The sequence below is a fragment of the Dunckerocampus dactyliophorus genome, chromosome 7 (assembly GCF_027744805.1).
Source record: "Dunckerocampus dactyliophorus isolate RoL2022-P2 chromosome 7, RoL_Ddac_1.1, whole genome shotgun sequence".
In the NCBI taxonomy this organism is placed as follows: domain Eukaryota; kingdom Metazoa; phylum Chordata; class Actinopteri; order Syngnathiformes; family Syngnathidae; genus Dunckerocampus; species Dunckerocampus dactyliophorus.
Genome location: NC_072825.1, coordinates 16,342,097 through 16,366,739, shown reverse-complemented (window position 1 = coordinate 16,366,739; position 24,643 = coordinate 16,342,097). Strand labels below are relative to the sequence as shown.

Below are 24,643 nucleotides of genomic sequence, written 5' to 3'. Positions count from 1 at the left end.
ACACTGCAATTTAGGGAAAAACTCCTCAAATCAAGAATCTCAAAAAAGGCCTACAATATCATGGGGGGGTATCATAGTAAATTACTGTCAATGTTCAAAAGTATGCTGGCATTTTAGGCTGCAACTATCACAAAAGAAGAAATGCAAAAACCTGGAGGGCCTGATATACACAATACATGCAGTACACACTACCGCCAATTGATGCTCATTAGTGATTGTTATACTGTTGAGTCGTAGACAGGTAGGTTTCCTGGGTTTCCTAGGGTACAGGCCCGCAGATTATCACCAGAACTAGTTCTTCTGTCATGATGGCCAGGTCCTGAAGCTTTCCAGCCGGATTGCTGAAACAAGCTTCATTTCTCAAGGCTTTAAATGCACGCTGGAGACACCTGGTGGTGAAAAAAAATACAAGCAGCAGCAAAAAGTCTCAATAGTGAGCGTGTCTCCTTGAGGGCTTTTCAAGGACGGTGCGACCACGCAAAAGTTTGTGTGGTGGATCTCGACTTATTCAGCCGTTGCAATGTCCAGTGTCATTTGAGTTCTATAGTATGACAAAATCCAAGTTGGCTCATGTCAGGAAAGCAGAGTGCAGGGAACGTGCCTTGAATTTTGTGGTATTGTTGCTCAGGGCAAAGATACAGCGTTTAGATTTTGATTTTAGATTTAGAATGATTTAAGAATGGGCAGTAGCTGCTTGTATAACTTCCTGATCAGGGATATTTTCTTTTATATTCTCATATAAAACATGAGAATATTGGTATTTTTTCCCTTGTACCTTGGAGACCTCATCAGTGATGCAAAAGGCAAAACCAGATGAGTGTCTCTGTGAATTGACCAACTCAAGTGGAGGTGTGATATTAGACTTATTTGACAGAGGCTTTGAGTCAAAGTGACATATGTACACCACACTTGAGGAACAATGTGGGCTTCAGTTTCAAGGACATTTCAGACAGAGCACTTTGAAATTCAATGGAGAAGACAGTAACTGAAGCACTAACCCTCCGCGGACATCATTACAGGCAATGTGTCAATGTTGCAGTCAAAGGGGCAAATGATGGAGAGACACTGAAAAGTGAAGACTTGGGTCTGACCTGCTTGTCTTTCATAGCAAACATTAGGACGACAGTAGCTTTATGTGTTAGAATCGAGTTTGGGCTGAATCAATCCTATAATCAATACCTGTCAAGGTTGAACTGTTAACGAAAGTGGAAAAAATTGTGCCCTGTATGTATTTGTTTGTAGGACTACACTGTGCTAAGTGGCACAAGCAGTTGTTTGTGCAATTACCAGTGTGATAACAACAAGGTAGTAGATAGCAATAAACAAGCTTTTTTTGTTAAATCAGACATAAAAAGCAAAAGACAGGCTTTTGTGTCCTGCTAACAAAAACAACATAAAATCTGCCTATGACAAGAAGCCTAACAAGATTCTTGCTTAACACCTGCGCCAAAATTTGTTGTGTAGGTTTTGTGTAATCCTAGCAAGCAAAATAACAAACGGCAATCAAAACCCTTCTCCCTCACGCTTTTGTGCTGGGCACATGTAAGAATAATAAACATGTGCAACGTTGTTGTGCCAGACAAATGACGTGCTCGCTTCCACGGACAGAACTTGCTATTTCTTACACAGTGGATACCCGTTTTTTGCAAGGGCTTGCTTTCCAGAACCACCAGCAAAATGTTTATTTCTGACACACAGCTAGCCCTTCCCCTGCCCCAACCCTGTTAGTTTGCTGTTGACGTTCTCCTCCAATTTCAGATCAACATTTGCAATAAAAGTGACTGATGTCACAATTAGATTAGATTGTGCTCCAGAACACTCTCCTTCCCTCTCTAACTGCCATTGTTCAGTGGCTACACAATCCAGGTTTAAGCCCTAACTATGCGTCACACACTTGTTAAACGCACATGAACATGACCACTAATGAATGATAATGTCAGATGATCGATCAACAGATGGAATCGGAGTCATGTTGTAGCCACTCGCAGCACACAAATATGGTGTGTTCAAGTGCGAAGTCACTACGCTTGATGGGAAAAAGAAACAGCAGCAGTGAAGCATAAAGAAATACACATGTAAACATGGTGGGCTTCTAACAGCATTATCTACATTATCTGGATCTACTACATATTTATCAATTGTTACTGACTTATGTTGAATGAGAGCTGTTTTCTGTGGAAAAAAAAAACATCCTATTTTGGAGAAAAGAAATAAAAAATGATTTTTTTTGTCCAAAAATCTGCAAACTTGCGGGGCCGTGGATGCTAAATGGCAAGTGTGCAGGAATTCACTATACTGAACTTTACCGCATGCACTAAAATTGTGAAGACGAATATAACAGACAAACAAACTACAGTGGAACATCGGTTAGCGTACGTCCTTGTTAGCATGTTTTTCGGTCTTTTTCCTCTTTTTGCGTACATTTTCCGGTTGGCATACAATGTGGCACGCATCTTGTCGTGGTATTAGCATACTGCGTGAGTCCAACTGTGTGGTTAATGTATTTTCATCACAGAATGTCCTTGTTAGCAACCTGTTAGATTGCTACTACATGAACAGGAAATGGAAGTCAGCTCTGTCGCTCGTCTATAATGTCATCAGCGTGTGACTTTGTAGTTCTTTAGTTCTGATGATTTTTATTTTAATTTAGTAACTCTTAGTATTTTATTTTATTTTAGTGTTCTATTCAAACATGACACCAGTATTCCATGACAAATGAGCACACAGAGGAGATGTGCTTTGTAAATAAAGTAACATTTAAATGTCGGCAGTGCTCTCAGCAACTTTTCCATTAAAATAACAGTCTTGCAATGTGCTGGGTTCATGTTCTACTAGCTGTTGAATCATGTTAAATAAATAAGTTAAGAAATAAATAAGTCATTAAAAATTAATATTTGTCATAGAAAAAAATTTGTAGACAGCAGCGGCATGACACAGCGGCGGCAGTCCGCCCTCCAATGTAGCCCACCACCACAGCTTCCAAAAAATCCTAGGGGAAGCCCTGTGGCATAGACATTAAAGGCTGAGCAAAAATACATTTCTAGGTGTTAAAATAAACGACAAAATGAGCTGGAAATCCTATATTAAGAATATACAACATAAAATGGCAAGAAATACTTCATTTGTTCTGGACCAATAATCCTCCATACTTTCTATTGTTCTGTGGTTTTAGCATAACGTATTGTGTGGAGATATGGGGAAATAGCTATAAAAGTACACTTCACTCGCTAACTGTGCTACAGAAACAATCAGTCAGGATAATCCATAGTAGAGAAGATACAAACCCTTTATTCCTAAAATCACAGTGATTAAAATTTGCTGACCTGGTAAACTTTCAAACAGCTAAAATTATGCATAAAGCAAACAATAACCTGCTACCCAAAAACGGAATAAAATTCTTCTCAACAAGAGAGGAGAAATATGACCTTAGGAAAAAAATTTAACTGAAAACATTTATATGATCCAAATTATGGATCGGATTGAGCTAAGAACTCAAACAATGCACTAAAATGAGCCATTTCAAGAAACAGTGCAAGCAGTTGATGTTTCCAAAGTACAAGGAAGAAGAGTCCTGAGCCTGAGAGGAAATACCATGAACATCTGCACTAACTCTTCATTTCTTGACACTACTTGAAGTATCACATTGTCTGTACTCTATCATCCAACTACAGGTATGTTACTGTCACCTATTAAATATTTAATCAGTTATATAGTATAATAATTATTATTAATGATGTTATTAAGGATGTTATATAATGTATATGTTGTTCATATCGATGTACAACCTTAACTACTATTGTAATACATTGTTATAATGCCTTATCATTCTCTTACGTATATTATTTAGAGTTGGTAAAGGGTACATGTTCAATACGAGAAGTGAACAGATGTATTAGTAATTGATGTAAAATGGAGAGGGGGTAGGATTAAATAAGCCTTGATTCTTCCTACCCCTTTTTGGACATGTGGAATTGTGAGTTGTAATATGTGATGTATTTAAATGTTCAAAATAAATCAAACCATTATCATATTTTAAGTGAATAATTCATCTGAATCAAATATAATGCTAGAACATTTTTATCCTCGGTTTATCCTCAGTGTCGTGGGGGTATGCTGGAGCCTACCCCGCTGACTTTGGGCAAGAGGCGGAGTACACCCTGGACTGGTCGCCAGCCAATCGCAGGGCACCAGATAAACAGTATAGAATTAATGAATTTATATTTGTCGTGCCTTATTTTTCAGTCTTACAGTATATTTGCTTTGCACATACAGACAAACAACCATTCACACTCACATTCATACCTATGGACAATTTAGAGTCTCCAATTAACCTATCATGCATGTTTTTGTAACGTGGGAGGAAACCGGAGTACTCGGAGAAAACCCACGCACGCACGGGGAGAACATGCAAACTCCACACAGAGATGCCCAACGGAGATTCTTCCCCATCTCCTGGCTGTGTGGCCAACATGCTAACCACTCAGCCACCGTGCAGCTTACTGGCACATCGTTCAGTACAAATACAACTAAGTTAAGTTACAAAACTTGAGTTGCAAAAAAGAAGGTAGGATACGTTTTATTTTATGGAGTTACAATTTTTAATTAAAGTGTTAAGGAGATGAAACCGATTTTGCCATTATTTCATTCCTGGCTCCCTGGGAACTCCCCAACATGGTGGGAACTGGAAGCCATGCCTTAGGCCCTCTCTAGGGAGAAAAGACTGAAAACAGGAACCCAACCTTCTTCTGAAAAGGAGAAACAACAAAAAGTTGCACCGAAGATGACTTTCAACAGATTGCAATGAGGGAGCTGCTCTGCTAAGGGTTTGGGGAAGATAAGAGTTACAATAAATCAGCACCTATTTTTTAAAAACAGTATGTGTGTCAGTGTAATAAACACATTAGGAAGACTGAAAGTATTTCTATTTTGAATTGCACATCCAATAAAAACAAAAGAAGATTCCCTTTCAGTTGGTGGATTTACATTAATAGTTGTTATCTGTGTTCCTTAAGGAATGTTTGGCAATCCTAGAGTTAAACCAGCAGTCAATCTGAACACTAGCTCACTATTCTAGCCCTCAGCCACACCACCCCTACCACCCAGTTAAGACCAGTTGAAAAGTTGCAGGTATTTACATGTTGCGTTGTTGGATCTTAAGGGAGTTCGAAGTAGAGTTTCAAAAGGCAAAAAGAAGAAATAGGATTGGACAAAAAAATAAGTAATTTATTGCAAAGACCTCTAAAGTGAAAAAAAACATCAGCTGATCAAAAGTTAAAAAATTTTAATTAAGGTAAAAAATTTAAAAAAAATCAGAACCTCCATAAAATAGAAGTAGAAAGTAAAAAAAAAAAAAAAGGATCCCGTAATGAATACCTGTCTCATTCTTGTTAATCACATAAAAAAAATGGTGTGTGCATGCTTGATGCCAGTGTTTCCAGGAAGCTAGTGGGAATGATGCTCCAGGTGGTGAAGATGGCTTCACAGAGGGCATCCACTGTCTGGAACTGATGTCCACTTTTGTAAACTTCCCTTGCCATTCATCCCCAAATGTTCCCAATTGGATTTAGATCAGGGGAACATGGAGGATGGTCCAAAAGAGTGAGGTTATTCCTCTGGAAGAAGTCCTTTGTCAGGGTGCATTGTGAACTGCAGTGTTGTCCTGTTGAAAAACCCAGTCATTACCACACAGACGAGGGCCTTCAGTCATGAGGGATTCCCCCTGCAACATCTGCACACAGCCAGCTGCCGAAGCGCCAGTGTTCCACTGAAAAGAAAAGCACTCCAGATCATGATGGACCCCCCTCCACTGTGCCATGTGAAAAACATCTCAGATGGGATCTCCTTGTCATGCCAGTAACCTTGGAGGCCATCAAGACCGTCAAAGTAAATTTTTTTCTCATTAGAGAATAAAACTTTCTTCTACCTTTCAATGTCCCATGTTTGCTGCTCTCTTGCAAATTCCAAACGGGCAATTTTGTGGCGGTGAAGGAGACAAAGACATTTTTTCTTCTTAAAACCCCGTTCTCTCGCAAATGCCGTCTGATGGTTATTGGACTGCACTTGGGCTGAGGATTGTCCCGTGTCTTGATGAACAGTCAATCTGATTCTCCGACATTCTTTTGGGTCTGCCGCTAGACTGTTTTGTTCCATAACCATCAGGATCTTTTAAAATGTTTCAAATGACTGCTTTACTACGCTCAACCTCAGCAGCAATGGTGCGCTGCGAGAGGCCTTGCTTATGCAGCTCAACAATCCTTTCAAAGAGAGAAAGCTTTTTTTGCCCTTGTCATCAAGAGAGCATGACAGTGTAGATACCCGACAGAAACTGACACTGAATCCACATTTTTGCCAAGATTTTGGCTTTTAAAGACTGTGGTCTCCTAAACATTTGATCAGCCTATTCGAGTTAAATGCTTGTTTGCAATAAATTGCTGACTCATTTTTTTTTTTTTGTCTCACTCCCATTTCTTCTTTTTGTATTTTGAGGCTGTACTTAGAGCCTCCATAAGATCCAGTGCAAAATGTAAATTATTACAATTTTTCAACTGGTCTTAAAATTTTGATCAGGAGTATAAATAGTCAATTGGCTATGACCTCACTACAGCGTCGCATGTGGTGAGTATCATCTCACAACGTGTGTCTGAATGAATACATGTTAATACAAATAAGTAAATAAATGAGTCTGTTAAGAAGAAAGAAGTCTTGCTTTGAGCACCACATGGGCCACTGTTTGATCTATAGTGTTTTGCCTTCACCCCTCATAGATCACAGGATGTTTCTTCAAAGGCACTCTGGGCCCACCATCCACCAGCCTACTGAGCTATGCACTTTCAAGCTGCTTCTCTTGACTTATTTTTGACACATATTATTTTCTCTCCATGCTCAAGTGTGGTGTACAGTCATTGTTCATAATGATGTTTTTTCATTAACAGACGAGAAGGGAGCTTAACCAATCCTTACAATCAATAGTAAATTCACAAAACATGCATTGATTTGCACCTGACCTTAAAAGGGACGCGGCCAACATAGCTAGACATCCATCAGTGAGGCCTGATTACAGAGTGCAGGGTGGAAAGATAAAGCCTGCAAAACATCGGTCAATAAACATCCTGCGAGGCTTCATTTGCGAGTACGTTTCGGTCTTGCTGCCTCCACCACTAATAAAGCACCACAAAAAGAAATAATGTTTTTTTTATATATAAATACATGTACAGTCTCATCACACACTTCAAATATAGCTTCTGCCTTTACGAGGATAATAATGCCCAGTTTTGACCAAAGCTGTTAGGAAAGTATTTATTTAATAATGTGATTGGTGAGGTTGTTTAGTCTACAGCGTAATGAGAGTTGTTTTATTCATATTTCAATGAGTGATCCAATGTGGTTTTGGACCAGTCAATGTACTGTACAGTGGTGTGAAAACATTTTTGCCACCTTCCTGATTTCTTATTTTCAGATTATCAAACAAATTGAAATATTAGTCAGTGACAACACAACTGAACACAAAGTGCAGTCTTTAAATTAAATGTTTTATTATTAATTATTATTATGACTTATTTTTATTATTACTAAAGCTATTAACTGGTTGGGCCACCCTTACGAGCAACAACTGCAATCAAGCGTTTGTGATGACTTGCAATGAGTCTCTTACAGCGTGGTGGAGGAATTCTGGATCACTCATCTTTGCAGAATTGTTGTTATTCAGCCACATTGGAGGGTTTTCCAGCATGAAGTGCATTTTTAAGGTCATGCCACAGCATCTCAATAAGATTCAGGTCAGGACTTTGACTAGGCCACTCCAAAGTCTTCATTTTTTTTTTTCCTTCAGCCATTCAGAGGTGGACTTGCTGGTGTGTTTTGGATCATTGTCCTGCTGCAGAACCCAAGTCGGTTTCAGGTTGAGGTTACTAACAGATGAGTGGAAATTCTTCAGGATGTTTTGGTAGACAGCAGAATTCGGTTCCATTTATCACAGCAAGTCTTCCAGGTCATGACGCAGCAAAACAGCCCCAGACCATCACACTACCACCACCATATTTTATTGTGGCATGATTTATTTTTTTTTCCTGAAATACGGCATTACTTTTATGCCAGATGTAATGAGACATACACTTTCCAAAAAGTTCAACTTTTGTCTCGTCAGAGTATTTCCCCAAAGGTATTGGGGATCATCATGATGTTTTCTGGAAAAACTGAGACAAGCCTTAATGTTTTTGCAACACAATGCTTTTTGTTCAGCAGTGGTTTTCGTCTTGGAACTCTGCCATGCAGGCCATTTTTGCCCAGTCCTTTTCTTATGGTGGAGTCATGAACACTAACCTTAACTGAGGCAAGTGAGGCCTCCAGTTCTTTGGATGTTGTTGTGGGGTCTTTTGTGACCTCTTGGATGTGTCGTCGCTGCGCCCTTGGGATGATTTTGGTTGGCCGGCCACCCCTGCGAAGGTTCACCACTGTTCCATGTTTTCGCCATTTGTGGATAATGACTCTCACTGTGGTTCACTGGAGTCACAAAGCTTTAGAACCTTTTCCAGTCTGATAGATCTCAATTACTTTCTTTCTTTAATAATAAGTTTCATTTTAAAGTGTGTTTTGTGCTCAGTTGTGCTGTCATTGACTAATATTTACATTTGTTTGATGTACTGAAAAATTTAGGTGTGACAAACAAAAAAATAAGAACTCAGGAAGGCAGGAAGACTTTCACACCACTGTATATATGAACTTTAGCATAATTAACACTTTATTTTTCTTAAGATAAAAGAGTGTAGAGGTTAATGTTAATTTACTGGGGTATTGTCATCTGTGACAGAATGAGAGTAAAACCTCCACAAAATAAACAAAGCAAATAAAAAATAATTACCAGTCTGTTTCCCTTTGAAGCCCTATTGAAGAGTATGGCATTATATTTAGAAATAATTTTGTTTGCAGAAATCCAAGCACTTCTCCCAGACAAGCTGCACTTTGAGCCACAGATAAAATGTGGGGGATGAGAAATAATTCTCTCATCAGCACAGCCAGCAATGCATGCAACCATGGGCCTAGACAGAGACCTTAAATTGATGTCCCCAGAGTAAGAGAGTTTATCTTTGTGGCTCTGCTGCACCTTCACTATTCATACAAATAGAATGTGCATAACCACGGTGGTGCATTATGCGTGGCTGCATGCTTGATGAAAAGGAAACTCCAAACAACTGAACCAGAAAAGATGCTCTTTAAAGAATTACTATTACCTCATGAGTGTGCCAGTAAAATTTGGGAAATAGCTTGGTAATATTCCATTTGGTGATTTTAAATTGCCACGCACTGAGATGAAAAATGCTCCAATCAAAAACACTGCCACGCTGATAGCAGTTGGCATGTGCACAAATATGCATTTCATCGCACATGGAAATAACAGGTCTATAAAAACAAACTCTGAAAGTCTCTGTGCTGCTGGTACTTTGTTTCTTGCAGATACGTTCATTATGTGGATGTGTCATGTTGCACCTGATGCTGTGCTGCCACAGTGAAAGCTGCACTAAAAAACAAAAGTGTGAGCCAACATCACATCCAATAACACTACAGCCTCTCTCCTCCAGTCTCCCAAACAAACAAAAACATCTACATTTCAATATTCCCAAAAAGGGAAAAGAGCCACTGAGCAATAATCCACTTTTTTTCATCCCTTTGAAACAATACCCCTTATTAATTTTTCAGTAAATCCCCAATTAATGGCCTTTAAACAATGTGTGGAGAGACTACACACTGCTTCATATTTGACAGGTTGGAGATTCTGCATCGGGGAAGAACTAGGGGTGCACTGATTACAATTTTATGGCCGATCGCTGATCTTTAAAAAGCCTGACTTGTCGATTCCAATTTTGGCCGATACCGATTTTATTTTTTGACAGCATACACTTTCAATGTTACAATCTTATTTTGTTGAAAAACCTGTGTTTTAAACTATGCATGAGATAGTTCTCTTAAATATAAGTGAAAAGTTGAGAAAATTGCTGTCCAAACTACTGAACTATCAGTTCCTTTATTGTTTTATTTTTCACATTTTAAAAAGAAACAAAACTTGCACAACAGGTTACACTGCAGACCTTAGTTGAGCCTCTTAAAAATAAAGTGCATAGTGACTAAAAATGGCTGGTCGACCACAATCTTCCTCGTAGTAGCTTTGCTCTTTTCACTGTTCATAAGTGCTAACAGCGAGCAGCAGCTCCGGCTAGCTTTAGTTTTAGCCTTAGCGTGATTGCGAGCTGTGAGTCTGGCAGAGCAAAAGGCGACAGTGGCTGACTTTCAAGAGAAGCAAGGTATTCCACCTTTCTTCCACTTTTCTTGTGAATTTAAGTGATCACTGACATTTAAATACACCAGTGTGGGCATTGTAATATAAATGATGTGTATGCCAAAAGACCAAGAGTGGGCAAAAACATCCGGCCCGTCGGATACTTTCCAAAGTATTTCATTTGAACTTTTAACACATAAGCGCTGCAGACGAAAACGTGACTCGCAACACGACTGTGATGAGCTTCAGCCACACAGGAAATAGTCAGACACACTATTGGTGGTTTAATGAGCTTTTTACTGGCTACCACCTCATCCACGGTGCCAAACAAAAACACTACAACAAGTCAACTCACATGTGACACACAATGTCACCTACCCACTCCGCCATGTGGGCATCAAAATAAACATGTACACTCAACACTTGCCAAAATTACACCCATATTTTCCTATGAAAAAGCATGCTGGCTCATTACGGTAATCACAGTCCCAGCATCTCTATGTACAGAGCAGTTCCACAGAGTGTTTGTTGCAAAGAGGAACACAGAAGCGATCTTTCTAAAACAAAGAAAAGTGATATTTTATCAAACTATTCGTGTGTTTTTGTCTGTATCCTGTCATGTTTCACCGCGTTTGTCACATTTTTGTTGTCCTTTTGCTTGATTGCAAAACATGTGGCGGATTCCTCTGGGAAGTAAACAAGGGTGGACATCACATCCTCTTAATAGTCAATGTTTTGTTATTTCACATTGTAAATTCCACATCCTTTATTCATGTACCATCTGGGTGTCTTGCTCACAAACTTTAAAATTCTATTTTGTTTTTAAGATGATCTGTCATTATTTACTTACGCAAAGCAATCGTCCATGTTTAAAGTGCTCCTAAAAACAGGGACACAAGCACATACAGCATACAGTGGGTTGCAAAAGTATTCATACCCATGAGCAACACTCAATTTCTCAGCACAGAAGAAAGGAAAAGTGCGTTTCTCCTGTTTGCATGAAAGGAAATAGCACAAACATGACAATGTATCACTGTTTTTGTTCATAAGCACTCTTTACAACAGATAGATTGCATAAGTCTGTATTTCATTGTTGCAAAAGTATTCATACCATTGCACCGAAGTTGTCATTTTTAGTCGAAAATGATTGCACACCAAATACTATTGCATCACAGTCTCACAAGCCTGCATTTAAACACCTGTGACTCGTATAGGCTTCATTACTCCCTATAAATTGTGCCCAATAGTCACCGGTCCACAGTCATCCCATGCTTGTCAGCAGACAATAGTCACGAAATCGAAGGAGCTGTAAGAAGACCTCAGAAAGAAACTTCCAGAGAAGCATAGAGAGGGACAAAGCTATGCAGCCTTTGCAGGTTCACTCAATGTGCCAAAAAGTACTGTTGCATCACTGGTCCAGAAGTGGAAGCTCCATGGCACCACTGTGAACCTCCGAAGAACAGGGCGTCCCTCTAAGATCAAGGCAAAAGGCAATAGGAAACTGCTCAGGTAAGCAAGAGCAAACCCCTCTGTAACTCTTGAAGACCTGAAGCAGTCTCTCCAGGTTGCTGGGACTAATGTACACAAGTCTACTATATCCCGCACTTTATACAAGAAGGTCTCTATGGGCGTGTTGCAAAGAAGCAATACCTGAAGAAACATCTCAAGGCTCGTTTGCAGTATGCTACCACACATCTGAAAGACACTTCAGCGAAGTGGGAAAGAGTTATCTGCTCAGATGAAAAAAAAATTGAACTTTTTGGCCTAAAAACCCGGAAGTATGTTTGGCGCAAAGCCAACACAGCTGATGATCCGGGTCATACCATCCCTACTATGAAACATGGAGGTGGGAACATAATGCTATGGGGCGGTTTCTCTTCTTCCAGCCCTGGTGAGCTTTTCCATGTACAAGGGACTATGAATAGTGTGAAATACATTGTCATCCTGGAGAAGAACCTCTTCAAGTCTGCAGAAAGCCTGACCCTCGGGAGGAGGTTTATCTTTCAGCAGGATAATGATCCAAAACATCTAGCTCAAGTGACTCAAGAATGGCTCAGGAAGAAGAAAGTGAAGCTTCTAGACTGGCCAAGTCAGAGCCCGGATCTCAACCCAATAGAAAACCGGTGGTGGGATCTGAAAATTACCATCCACCGAAGATCACCAAGGAACCTGACTCAGCTGGAGAGGTATTGCAAAGAGGAGTGGGCGACACTGTCCAAACAACATTGCGCAAAACTCATTGCTGGCTATACAAAGCGATTGGAAGCTGTTATTATTAGCTGCCGAAGGAGCTGCAACCAAGTACTGACTATGACTTCATGACTTGGTGTAAATACTTTTGCAACAATGAAGACTTTGTGCTATTTCCTTTCATGCAAACAGGAGAAACACACGTTTCCTTTGTTCTGTGCCGGGAAATTGAGTGTTGCTCATGGGTATGAATACTTTTGCAACCCACTGTATACAGTATGACACATTTACAGCTAAAATAAGACAAATAACTCCAGGTGGACTGTTAGAATTATAGGTGGAAAACTGAGTGTGTATGCATGTGTGTTGTACAAAGCAGGAACTGGAGTGTCCCTGGAATAGGTTCGTAAAGGAATCTTGTTACGCATTGTCCGGCATATTCCACCACAGAAAAGGGTTGCATGTCGACAGCAATAAAAGGAGCAATCGCCCAATCAACTTCTTTTGCGCTCTTTGAGTCATGTTCTAATGGCTATCTAAATGACCTTTGTAGCACGTGTGCTTACTGTTTTTGTCTGGTTTCACTTATGTTTGCGTTGGGGTGTCGGCGTAAATAGTTTGCCGACACAGTTTAGCATTGTGTGACACTTGCACCCAGTGACATGCGTTGAGGTTCATGGCTGGTGAGGCACTGTAGTTTTTGTTGTTGTTGTTATATATGCCCAATGGTGTGGGGAAAGTGTTTGCCCCCTTCCTGATTTCTTTTTTTTTTGCATGTTTGTCACATGTAAATGATTCAGATCATCAAACAAATTAAAATATTCGTCAATGACAACACAACTGAACAGAAAATGCAGTTTTTAAATGTGAATGCCTCTTGGTTCACTTAAATGTCCACTATTTGAAATGTAAATGTATGTTTGTGTAACGAGACATTTTGAGTTGTTAGAGTTAATTTAGAGATATTCAGCTTGTTTATCTACAATACAAGAAGGTCCTTTTCCCCTCTTCTCTTTCTGGAATCTGTGCTAAGGTGGTGTGGACCAAAAACTGTAGCATTACATAAAAGACTGGGGGAAAAAAAAGAAGTCATTATATACGTAGTTGTTATGGATGTGTGTATCTGCAGCTCTAACCTTGGGCTGCTGGTAGTTTCATTGCCATTAGATGCTACCTGTTGGACTATAACTGCAGATGTAAACTGCTGGTGCAGCTATTTGAGGACATTTGCTGGCAATAGTCTGAGGTTCTTCATATCAGCAAGACTTTGCCACCTTGTTAAAATGGTTATGAGCAAAAATTAGGCATGCTTTTAAACAGAGAAAGGACAGTGTTTGGTGAATGCAAATTCGACTATTGTCAGGACAAAAAGACTGATGCATACTGACTAGTAATTTTATAAATACTTTTTTTTTTTTTTTTTAATATATCTGACTGTTCTCAACTCCCGGTTCAAAGTCAGTGTTGTATTGAGCATAATAATTTTGCTCAGCGTTACGTGAGCTCTGCATGGGTGTAGCTCCATTAATCAATGAATATTATGCCCTTTATTAGTTTTTAGCAATCTTTTATTGAATAGTTGACGCAAGCGCACCAAAAAAATAACCCTTTACAACAAATTCTACTGCTGTGCCTTTCTTACAAAATCCTGCTCAAGCCTCTTGATAATATCTTGCATGGTGTTATGAAATCATGCATTGGAATACAGACAGAGCAAGCTACTGTACCTTCACATTTTGCCTTTTATCTTCTTTTGTTTGCCTCACCATACTTGGCCTCCTCCTGCTCTCGTGTCACATATCAAAACTTCAGTCCATAAACACAAACAAGAGCAGCTGTGCTCAGCATTGCAGAGGAAGATTTGTGGAGGTGCCTTAATATGGTGGAGAACAACACTGTGTCGTCAACAAACTGCTCACAGAATTCTAAGCAACCAAAACAAATATCTTCTATCCGTTTCTATGCAGCATCCCATTTTATTATACTAAACAGAAATTGTTCAAATGTTGGATAATATCTGACTGTACATTGATCATTTTGACTGCGTGTGTTGCAGTAGATTATAACCAAAGCATGGTTCATGACAAATGGATGCATATGCTCTTATCAGCCAAAATGCCTGCAGGCATTAGGCACAGGTTAATCTCCACTGAAAAGGGCCCCTGAGATGCAGAGCACAGTCCATCTTGAATCTCTGGCCTTGACTCAGGAACACACGGCTCCTCAACCCATTACATTTAATCTCAACAAACCGCGAGACGTTTTCTTCCCCAAGACAAGATATTGCCAATCTCCTGCCCCAAGAGTACTGCTTATATTAAAACTGATACTGGAGAAGAACCGACTTAATCAAAACCAACAAAGTATATGTAACAACTGCGGACCTTTCCGGCAATAGCCAAAAGCCTGGTCCAGGTTTAAAGCCAGGGCACTACAGATGTACACCAAGTACACAGCAAAATGCAATTATATACTTATTTTCTTTCTAATTCTACAGGAACTCAAGTCTTCAAGACACCACCTACTACCTTCTCATACTTACTATTTAGGAGATCAAGAGTGGCAGTGGGAAGATTCCCAACATCCCCTGCAGATAGTCCATAATTACACATGCAAAATGTAATCCTGATCAGCTCTCGCAGCTTTTCCAATCTGTTTACATAATCACATTGCGACAAGGTCTTCATCAATGACACAGTGGCCATTGGATTACTGACACCGACACCGATATCCAGCCACTTGCCACCGTGTGCTACAGAATTCCAAAGAAACAAAATCTAAGTGGTGTGAAAAAGTGTTTGCTCCTTCCTGATTTCTTATTTTCTTGCATGTGTGTCACTTTTGAGCTTTTTATTATTAAGGGAGAAAAAAAATCCAAACCTACATGGCCCTGTGTGAAAATGTGATTGCTCCCCCGTTAAAACATAACTTAACTGAGATTAATTGAGATCTAGCAGCCCGGAAAAGGTTATAACGCCATTTCTAAAGCTTGGGGACGAAACACAGTGACAGCAATTATCCACAAATGGCGAAAATATGGAACAGCAGTGAACCTTCCCAGGAGTGGCTGGCCAAAAAAATGACCCCAAGAGCACAGCGACGACTCATCCAAGAGGTCGCAAAAGACCCCACAACGACATCCAAAGAACTGCAGGCCTCACTTGCCTCAGTTACGGTCGGTGTTCATGACTCCACCATAAGAAAGACACTGGGCAAAAACAGCCTGCATGGCAGAGTTCCAAGACAAAACCACTGCTGAACAAAAAGAACATTAAGGCTTGTCTCTATTTTGCCAGAAAACATCTTGATGATCCACAAGACCTTTGGAAAAATACTCGAGATACTGTCTGACGAGACAAAAGTTGAACTTTTGGAAGGTGTGTGTCCCATTACATCTGGAGTAAAAGTAACGCCGCATTTAAGAAAAAGAACATCATACCAACAGTAAAATATGGTGGTGGTAGTGTGATCATCCGTGTTTTGCTGTTTTGCTGCTTCAGGACCTGGACGATTTGCTGAGATGAATGGAACCATTAATTTTGCTGTCTACCAAAAAAATCCTGCAGGAGAATGTCCGGCCATCTGTTCGTAACCTCAAGCTGAAACCAACTTGGGTTCTGCAGCAGGACAATGATCCAAAACACACCAGCAAGTCCACCTCTGAATGGCTGAAGAAAAACTCAATGAAGACTTTGGAGGATCCTATTGAGATGTGTCTGAATTACAACAATTCTGCAAAGATGAGTGGGCAAAAATCCCTCCACACTGCTGTAAGAGACCATTGCAAGTTATCGTATATACTTGATTGCAGTTGTTGCTGCTAAGGGTGGTCCAACCAGTTTTAGGGGGAAATCACTTTTTCCACAATGGGGCCATGCAGGTTTGGATTTTTTTATTCATTTTGTGTTCATTTGTGTTGTCATTGACTAATTTTTCAATTTGTTGGATGATCTCAAACATTTAAGCGTGACAAACATGCAAAAAAATAAAAAATCAGTAAGGGGGTAAACTCTTTCACACCGCTCTATACATTTTTGATGAATACAACTAACTGCAGCAGATGGGCCATTTTCAACAAAGTGATCGTCAGCAATTATTTTTGCATTTATTCTCTGGTTTTCAATATGCTAGAAACACGCATTGCGTTGCCCTTGTCTCCTCCTGCGCCTTCTCTTCTGTTTCCCATGAAGTGCTTGCTTTATGTGGTCTCCACAGAATTTAGATGTGAAACAATCAAAAAGCAAGGCACCATTTTAAGTTCAAACATTTCCCAGCAGCACCGGTATCCCTGTGTCTGCACAGTGTCCTGCCGCCTCTAACAAGAACTCAACAAGAAAGTTTTGAAGCATTAGAGGCAAAATGGAGCGCACTGCTTGGCTGCAGCCAGTAGATGTGCTGTTGATTCAGTCTGTAGTTTACAGTATACACCCACGAAGGCAGGGGTGTTATGTCGATCGCGAGTGACGAATGTAGTGTGGGTCAATCGTATGTACCACGTCATAAACATCACTTTGTAGATGTCATATGAGATCAGTCAGCTGACATTAAGTTCCCTTCCTGATTCGCTGTTGCTCCTCTGGAGCAAACACACAGCTCAAGTTGCACAAGGAAATGCCACTTTTTTCTTTGTTATTCATATTACAGGTAAACTCAGCGGTAGGATGCCTATATCTGCAATAAAAGTTATCTGTTCACTTGTAATGAACTAGTTATGTAGAAGAAAAGTCAAGTGTTTGATGGTTCTGTTCCGTGTCATGAATGCCACGAATTGTGTGTTTTCTATACTTTTATTCGTGAAACTATTATTTAATAATTCATTGGAAAATGTGGCCGTTGCTGAAACCTTTTTAATACGGTGCCTTGACTTTGGCTGCATTATCTTTTGCATAAACATTTTCCTGTTTTATATATCTGTAATGCTTGATAACAAATGCTAACTGGGCGTAATATAAAAACTGTGTGTATAATGACCGCTATGTAGCTATATTGACTGACCGAGACTTCACCGAGAAAGCTTCTCGGTCCACTAGCAAGTGAACTCTGGTGCAGGTTGGTTCACTTGAGCCCAAATGTGAACACTACAAGGACACTCGTGTTAAAATTCCAGACCAGAGCATGTAAAAATTACAAATATATAACAGAAAATGCTATCTATATGAGTGTGATAATGCTGCTCTTTAAAAGTACATTTTCCAAGCCTTTTGTGAAATCTAAGCGGATAAATATTGCAGTACATAAACATAACCCCTGCATTCCACTCAGGAGTTTTTAATGGTTTGTAATACTTGACTTATGTCACGTAATATGTCAAAAGAGCTGCCCAGTCAAGTCTATACTTCAGGCATATGTTCTTATACTCTATATCAGGGGTCGGGAACCTTTTTGGCTAAGAGAGCCATAAAAGCCACATATTTTAAAATGGATTTCCTTGAGAGCCATATAATATTTTTTAACATTGAATACAAGTAAATGTGGGCATTTTTAAGGAGGACCTCTAAAGTTATTCTTTTTATTAACATTGTTACACTGAAGCAATCCAATAATAAATAAATTACTTCTTACCATTAATGCGACTTCTGGTGCTGCGTGCTTTTGCACCGTACTCCGTATCTTTTTCTTTTTCCAGAATTAGCGATCTGACTATTTGATTTAAGGAAGGGAAGTTCATGCGAATAGGCTACCGCGAATAGGCTACCGCATTATCCAGTGATAATCGAATTTTGGTGTTTGACCCGGAAAATATTGGAAGGACAGCTGGCACTGGCTCTGGCCACCCGCATTGTGGTAGAAAATGGATGGATGGACCAAAATGCATAACAAAGTTTTATATTTTGAGTGTTATTTTTAACACTGTGATTTCTGTAATGTACAATAAAAGGTCAGCGAACAAAAAACCAAAAATACATTTTTATCATGTTAAGACATGTTTGAGAGCCAGATGCAGGCATCAAAAGAGCCACATCTGGCTCCCGAGCCATAGGTTCCCTACCCCTGCTCTATATCATAAAAATACCAGTGTGAACGCTACACTCCGGACCAGAGCACCGAATCGCAAGAGTGAATACAGCCTCCAGCTATGGCACACCTTTTCGCATCAGTATTAATATTATCTTTATCACTGATATCACGCAGGCCTAAAAAAACAGACTGCAGAACATTCAAAGAGGGATTGGACCGCCCCATTAAACAAATAACAATAAATCTAATTCACTGTTAATTTTCCCCATTATTAATCAAGGAAAGGTAATCAAATGCCCATCAATCAGTTATAAACCAAAGTAGGTACTTCTCTTGGTAGAATGTGATAGTTGATTTATCATTAACTTATTTTAATATTATAAATTATATTATATTACATTATATTATATTATATTATATTTCTTTGCCAATTTTAGACAACACATGAATTTATTTTACTAGAAATGTTGCCAGATGTCACCTCTGGCTAGCATCCATGCCAAGATGATTCTAAACAACTGAACAGTGTGGACAGTGGATCTCTGCAAAGTCATGCAACGATCAATTAAAAAGGTTCACATGGTTCTCAGACAGGTTCCTATGTGGGCTGAACGGAGCCGCATGGGCTGAGAACTCTACACGCTATTGTGTAAGTTAAATGGCAGTTTTATGTGCTGTCGCCATGACAACCACTTACATTATGTGCAGTAGAAAAATAAATTAAGTCCTACAGTCAAAAAAAAGTCACACTGGTTCTTTTGATCTTTCATGAGCAGAGGCACAATGGACTTTGACAATGTCATTTTAAAAGACGTTTAAGACCCTGAGTTTTACTTTGCGAAATGTGTCCATCTGACAATCCCAAACACAGGTGGATATACACAGCTGTTTGTTGTGTAAAACAACACAACCATTTGCCTTTCTCGTTAACTCCAATGTCGGATTTTGACTGAAGTTCATTTTTCATAATGGGTAGAATGCCAAGAATGAGACAGGTGATTCAATGGAGAGAAGGAACACTGCATCGATCACAGTTTTCTTTCGGGAAATTACAACAAGAGAAATGAGTCGAAGATAAAAAATGATATATTTTCAATTGTGTAAAAAACTATCAGCACCAGTGAACAACACCTGTTCAATGCTTCTTCCCCCTGCCCTGCTCGGTTGTCACCACACGATTTTCCACCTCCTCATCATCATCATCCACCTTTTTCTTCCCAATTCTTGGTTGGCTGACTCCCTAATAAGTAACAGAACAAGGAGGATTGGCAGTGGCCCCCCGGGTTTGACATTGCCACATTGTGGGTGGCGATAAAACAGCACTGTGCTCGACTCTACTTGGCTTATACTCGCTGGATGCTGCTACTCTGCATGCAGCACATTCCATCCACCCCCAATCGACAGACATGAGAATTACTCAGAGGGCGAACAATCTGCATGGTAATTGAAATCTGTGGGCACCCATACTCACACACACTTCCAGTCAGATGAAGCACGCACACTCAAACACAGTGTGAAAACACATCAACTTTGGGAAGGAAAACATTCTCACTGATTGTGTATGTAAATTTGAATTAATTTTAATTGTAAATTACAATTTCAAACAAGACTCGTTCTCAACATGTTGATGGCAAGATTTAGAATGTACTGATTGCACTTAGAGAAAACACAAAATCTTAAAAACAAACTCAAGAAACATCTGAATTTAAGAGAGTTCTGAAAGACTCAAAAAAAAAAATAAAAAATGTTAACAAGAAAGAGGCATTGACGCCAGGGTGATATAGATGACATTTCTGCCAAGGAAGTGTTGCCTCATTCAAATATAGGCAGACCCAACTTGAATACTAACAAGACCACCTAGCACCTGCCTGCAGTTACAGGTCCCACACCAGTCAATACACTGGTTCCCTATTACTAATCACACAAAACAGATTCCTGTTTAGGTTACTGGTGTGATGCAGAGAACCCCTTAAAAACCCTACATTAAAAACCCGACCTGGAAAAGGAGCCCACACGCTTAAGCACACTGTTTAGGGAAAATGCAGGGCATCCACCTCAACAATTTAGTAGTTGGCCTACTAATCAAAGCAGCTCACGTAGGCTATTAGGAGAAGCTCTTCTAAGAATATTTATTGAGAGCCTTGCTCAAAGCCTGCATTGAGTGCTAAACCGCCGAAATGCGTCCCTCAAAGTCCATCCAGTGGAGGAGAGGTGGGCTATTTCACGTATGTACAGTCCCCACATTTTGCACATTATAGTGAATGCAGAGTGTTGCTGCGACGCTTCTTACCTTTCACACAGGTGAGCATGAGTGAAAAGAAGAGATTCCAAAAAACAATCCTCGTCCTAATCCTCATCGTGGTGGTTTGAGCGCGGCCACATTGAACGCATCTCCGCACTTCCATAGATCCTTCGTAGCATCCTTCCCTGTAAATCCGCTTCATTGTCACAACTAGATAGATATAATCCCTAACCTATTTTTCTTCCCGGGAGATTCCCTTTTTCAGGAGGACAGCCAGCCAATGCTATATGTAACACGAAGGCAGACAAGTGAGCGAGTCTCAAATTTAGCTGAGGACCGAAGCGACCTGGACGAGGGCTGGAGCATGTCTGCTGAGAGAGGCATCAAGTGTGCGCGTCTCGGGGCTCATGGTGCGCTCTGCACAGCCCCCGGTGCTCCACATGGTTGGATTCCCTCCACAAAAGCGGCTGGCGGACGCACACAAGTCCAGCCTACACTATTTGAATGGTGCCTTTATCGATCTGCACTTGCGAGGGAAGCAGAGCGAGAGAGAGCGAGAGAGAGCGAGGGAGTGAGTGAGGCAGGGAGGGGTAAACGTCCTGTGGAAGTATGATGTGCGCGCAACAAATCATGAAGTGGATGTGGGTGGCAAAGAAGGACGAGGCACGTCGTCATCCGGTGTGAAGAGAAGTGTTAATGAGGCGTGTACGTGTTGGGCGAGATACCCCCTTTATCGGCAGCATCGAGTTCCGAATACTAATCATGAAAGAACTTGATGCAACCCCAAACTTTCATTTTTTCCTGATTGTGGGCGTAATGTGGTTGGGACATTTGCAATGCAAAGATGGGACGATGACGGCGCAGAGCCTTGCCGGGCTGCGGTGGGCCTCTTCTGCCATCTAGCTTCCAAAGAGTCCCAGACCTCTACCGGGCGGCACAGGAGTGTTGAGGTGGCGCTAACATTTGTTCCATAACATACGAAATGCTAAAATCGGATTATTCTATTGCATATGACTTGGCAGAGTACAGAACTTCTGGTTTGGCTGTATTTTAACAGAAGAGGTGGGTGGGCCGATCCAAATACCAATACAGTAGTATCGAAACAAAGTTAGTGTCAGTATCATACTACATACTACTATTGCGTTGAGCTCTATATAGTTCAGCAGTCTTCCATGTTTATTTTCCAAATATATGTGTGTTGTTCTTTTTACTCTGTTCTTTTATATTGTTTTCAGTCTCAGGAAATAAATCCTTGGACAAGTTGGAGGCAAAAACCCAAAGGATTTCAAGGAAAGCCAAAAGTAGTTTTGGCTTTGGATTAGTTATAGCTCTACTGACTTTATTTTGTTGAAACAATTGTATCTTATAAAAGGGAATAATTGTGTTTTTTTGGTTGATATTGTTATATTGTTGTATTTATGAAGGGTAGATCCCAGCAATTTGCAGGAGGTTACTAGGGTCCTATGATTTTCATGTTAACAAAATCGTGGACGGAATTGCGGAATTGCAATTAAAAACAGAATCTACTGTTAAATGCGGAATCTGGCAGAAATGAACATAATGTGAATGAATTGCTGTCATGGTGAGGAGAAGGAACGTTTTGTGTGGGGAAGTATCTCCCCGGCGGACCGCTCAATCGTGGCGGAATCTCATCACAAACACTGAACCCCCTAACATGTTGACACGGTGGCCTGAAACACCAGCGAAAGTTGGCAAAAAAAACCTTTAAATCTCCTCTCTAACGGAACGTGAATGGAAGCTAGCTGGGATAGCTTAGTTTAGCAGAGCATGCTTGTGCCACTGTGTGTGTGCGACTCAGGCTGTATGATGAGTTCATACTGTGTCGTCTTTGTCTAATGGAAGCGAGCGTTTTACGATGCCCGTTGACGTTGTCCAAGTTCTGAGTAAAAAAAGACAAGAGGCACATTTATTCATGTACTCAGCTCACCATGCTGGGTAACTTCCTCTTGGAAAAGTGTGCACGTGGGCTTGCGGGTAATACATTTGTATGAAATAGTATGATTTGGCATGTAATGTATATTAGTGTGTAAGCGTCTATTTTGATTCACACATATTCCGTATGGTACAGTTGCATTGTGTGTTCCGCATGCGTTACTCGCTGTTTTCGGTGGTATTGTGAGTGATGTAGGCATTAGGGTTGATAAGAGATGGGTTTTCTACCAATAAAACGGTCTAATTAGGGAGATTATGAGCACAAAATTGTTGGTTTTCCCACAAATAAGAATGTTTTGATCAAAAAGCTGCGAATGCTGAATTATGAATTGGCAAGACCGACTGTATTGTTAAATTGTTTACAAATAAGTTTCCAAATAAGATATTTGTTTGTTTACCTAAAATATCTGTCCTGTATTTTATTTTGATTCTAATTATGATCAACAAATTAAAGGCAAAATCTGATCTTGACAAATTGGAAGTAAAACATATCGGTATTGGCAGTATTGGTCCTGTATTTACTTGGCCGTTACCAAAATTTGCAATATGCCCATCCCTAATGAGCTGTGGAGTGGAGAGACCTAATCAATATCAGCCATGGCTTCAATCAATGATGCGGATGACTTCCTGTTTGAATATTTCACAATTAATAATCGCATGTGAAATGACCTCCACGGAAATCAATATCCTCTGGCACGATATTAGTCAGATTTATTAGTGTGAAGTCAGCTGGGTAAGAGGACACCTTTTATAAAATGTCATAAAAGAAGGTTTGTCAGCTATGAGAAGATGAAAACTGTCCATGGTGCTGAAGCCTTGTGAGTACGCTTCAGATTCACATAATACAATATCACATAAGACCTTTATCACAAAGGCAATTATAAGACTGAAAAATAAGGCATGGAAAATATCAATTCATTAAATCTATCCTGCTTATCCGGTGCCCTGCGATTGGCTGGCGACCAGCCCAGGGTGTATCCCGCCTCTTGGCCAAAGTCAGGTGGGATAGGCTCCCGCGACCCTAATGAGGACAAGCAGCATGGACAATGGATGGATGCTTATCCGGTTCAGGGTCACGGGAGAGCTGGAGCTTATCCCAGGTGGGTGAGAGGCAGGGTACACCCCGGACTTGTTTCCAGTCAACCCCCTGGAGCATAGAGATGTAATATAATATAATAATCAGCCATTCCCATTCATAAATATGGACAATTTAGAGTCTGCTCTTAACCTAACATGTATCCCTGGAGTAAACCCACACAAGGACACGAAACTCCCCACAGAGCGGTCCGAGCCCAGGACTATAAACATTATATAATACATAATGCACATAAAAAGTGAAACACATTGCACTGCTGCACTGTGTAACACCGCAAAATTTACATTTTATTGAGGCAGTATTTTTTGACTGAGTAGTCAGTGCAGTTAGGTGAGAGATGACCACCCATCTTGTGTTGTGTCCACAGGCAAGTTGTGTTACCAATTAATGTCTAATGTTTATCTAATATACAGTACATTTAGACTCACCGAAATGTATTACTGAGCGGCAGACTTTCTGACATTGGTTGTTTTATTAAAAAAGGTACTAAATGACTGGCACTACCCAATTGCTAAAAGCTCTTATGGTGTTTTTTTGCTACTGTGTAAATGTCCTTGTCCATGTAAACATTTGTAATGTCCTATTCCTGTGGTAATAATGTTTTCTTGCGTATTGTACATTTATGTCCCGTTTATGCTAAAAATAAAGTTGTAAATTACATTGTTGAAGTTGTTGCAGATCCCGGGAAGAATAGTTAATGCTTTGCCAAAGATGAAGTGAATCTTAATTAGCTAAACTGAATTAAAGTGTTCATTTATAACATATTTAATATAGACTTGGAAAATAAAACTGCTGTTGTACTGCTACTAGTCACATACAGCTGTTGGGATGAATCATGTCACCTTCATATTTTACAGCATGTTCATTCAGTATAAACTGTAACAAACCGAATTCATTTGCGTATTATTCACCGATTACCATTTTTTTTGCATAT

The 24,643-nt window shown here is 40.1% G+C and overlaps 1 protein-coding gene across 6 annotated transcripts in view; it reads right to left on the bottom strand.

Moving 5' to 3' along the window:
- Window positions 1–21,232, bottom strand: part of LOC129185423 (CUB and sushi domain-containing protein 3-like) — a 307,190-nt gene extending 285,958 nt beyond the window's left edge. For 3 of the 6 annotated variants that reach the window (XR_008572067.1, XM_054782498.1, XM_054782497.1), the window contains exon 1: window positions 20,709–21,232. Coding sequence is in view for 5 of the 6 variants with exons in the window: in XM_054782498.1 (XP_054638473.1) it covers window positions 20,709–20,862 (154 nt within the window). In the remaining variant the exon portion in view is untranslated. The remainder of the gene's footprint in view (window positions 1–20,708) is intronic. The other 3 variants (XM_054782494.1, XM_054782496.1, XM_054782495.1) reach the window with 1 other exon arrangement.
- Between the last annotated feature and the right edge of the window lie 3,411 nt (window positions 21,233–24,643).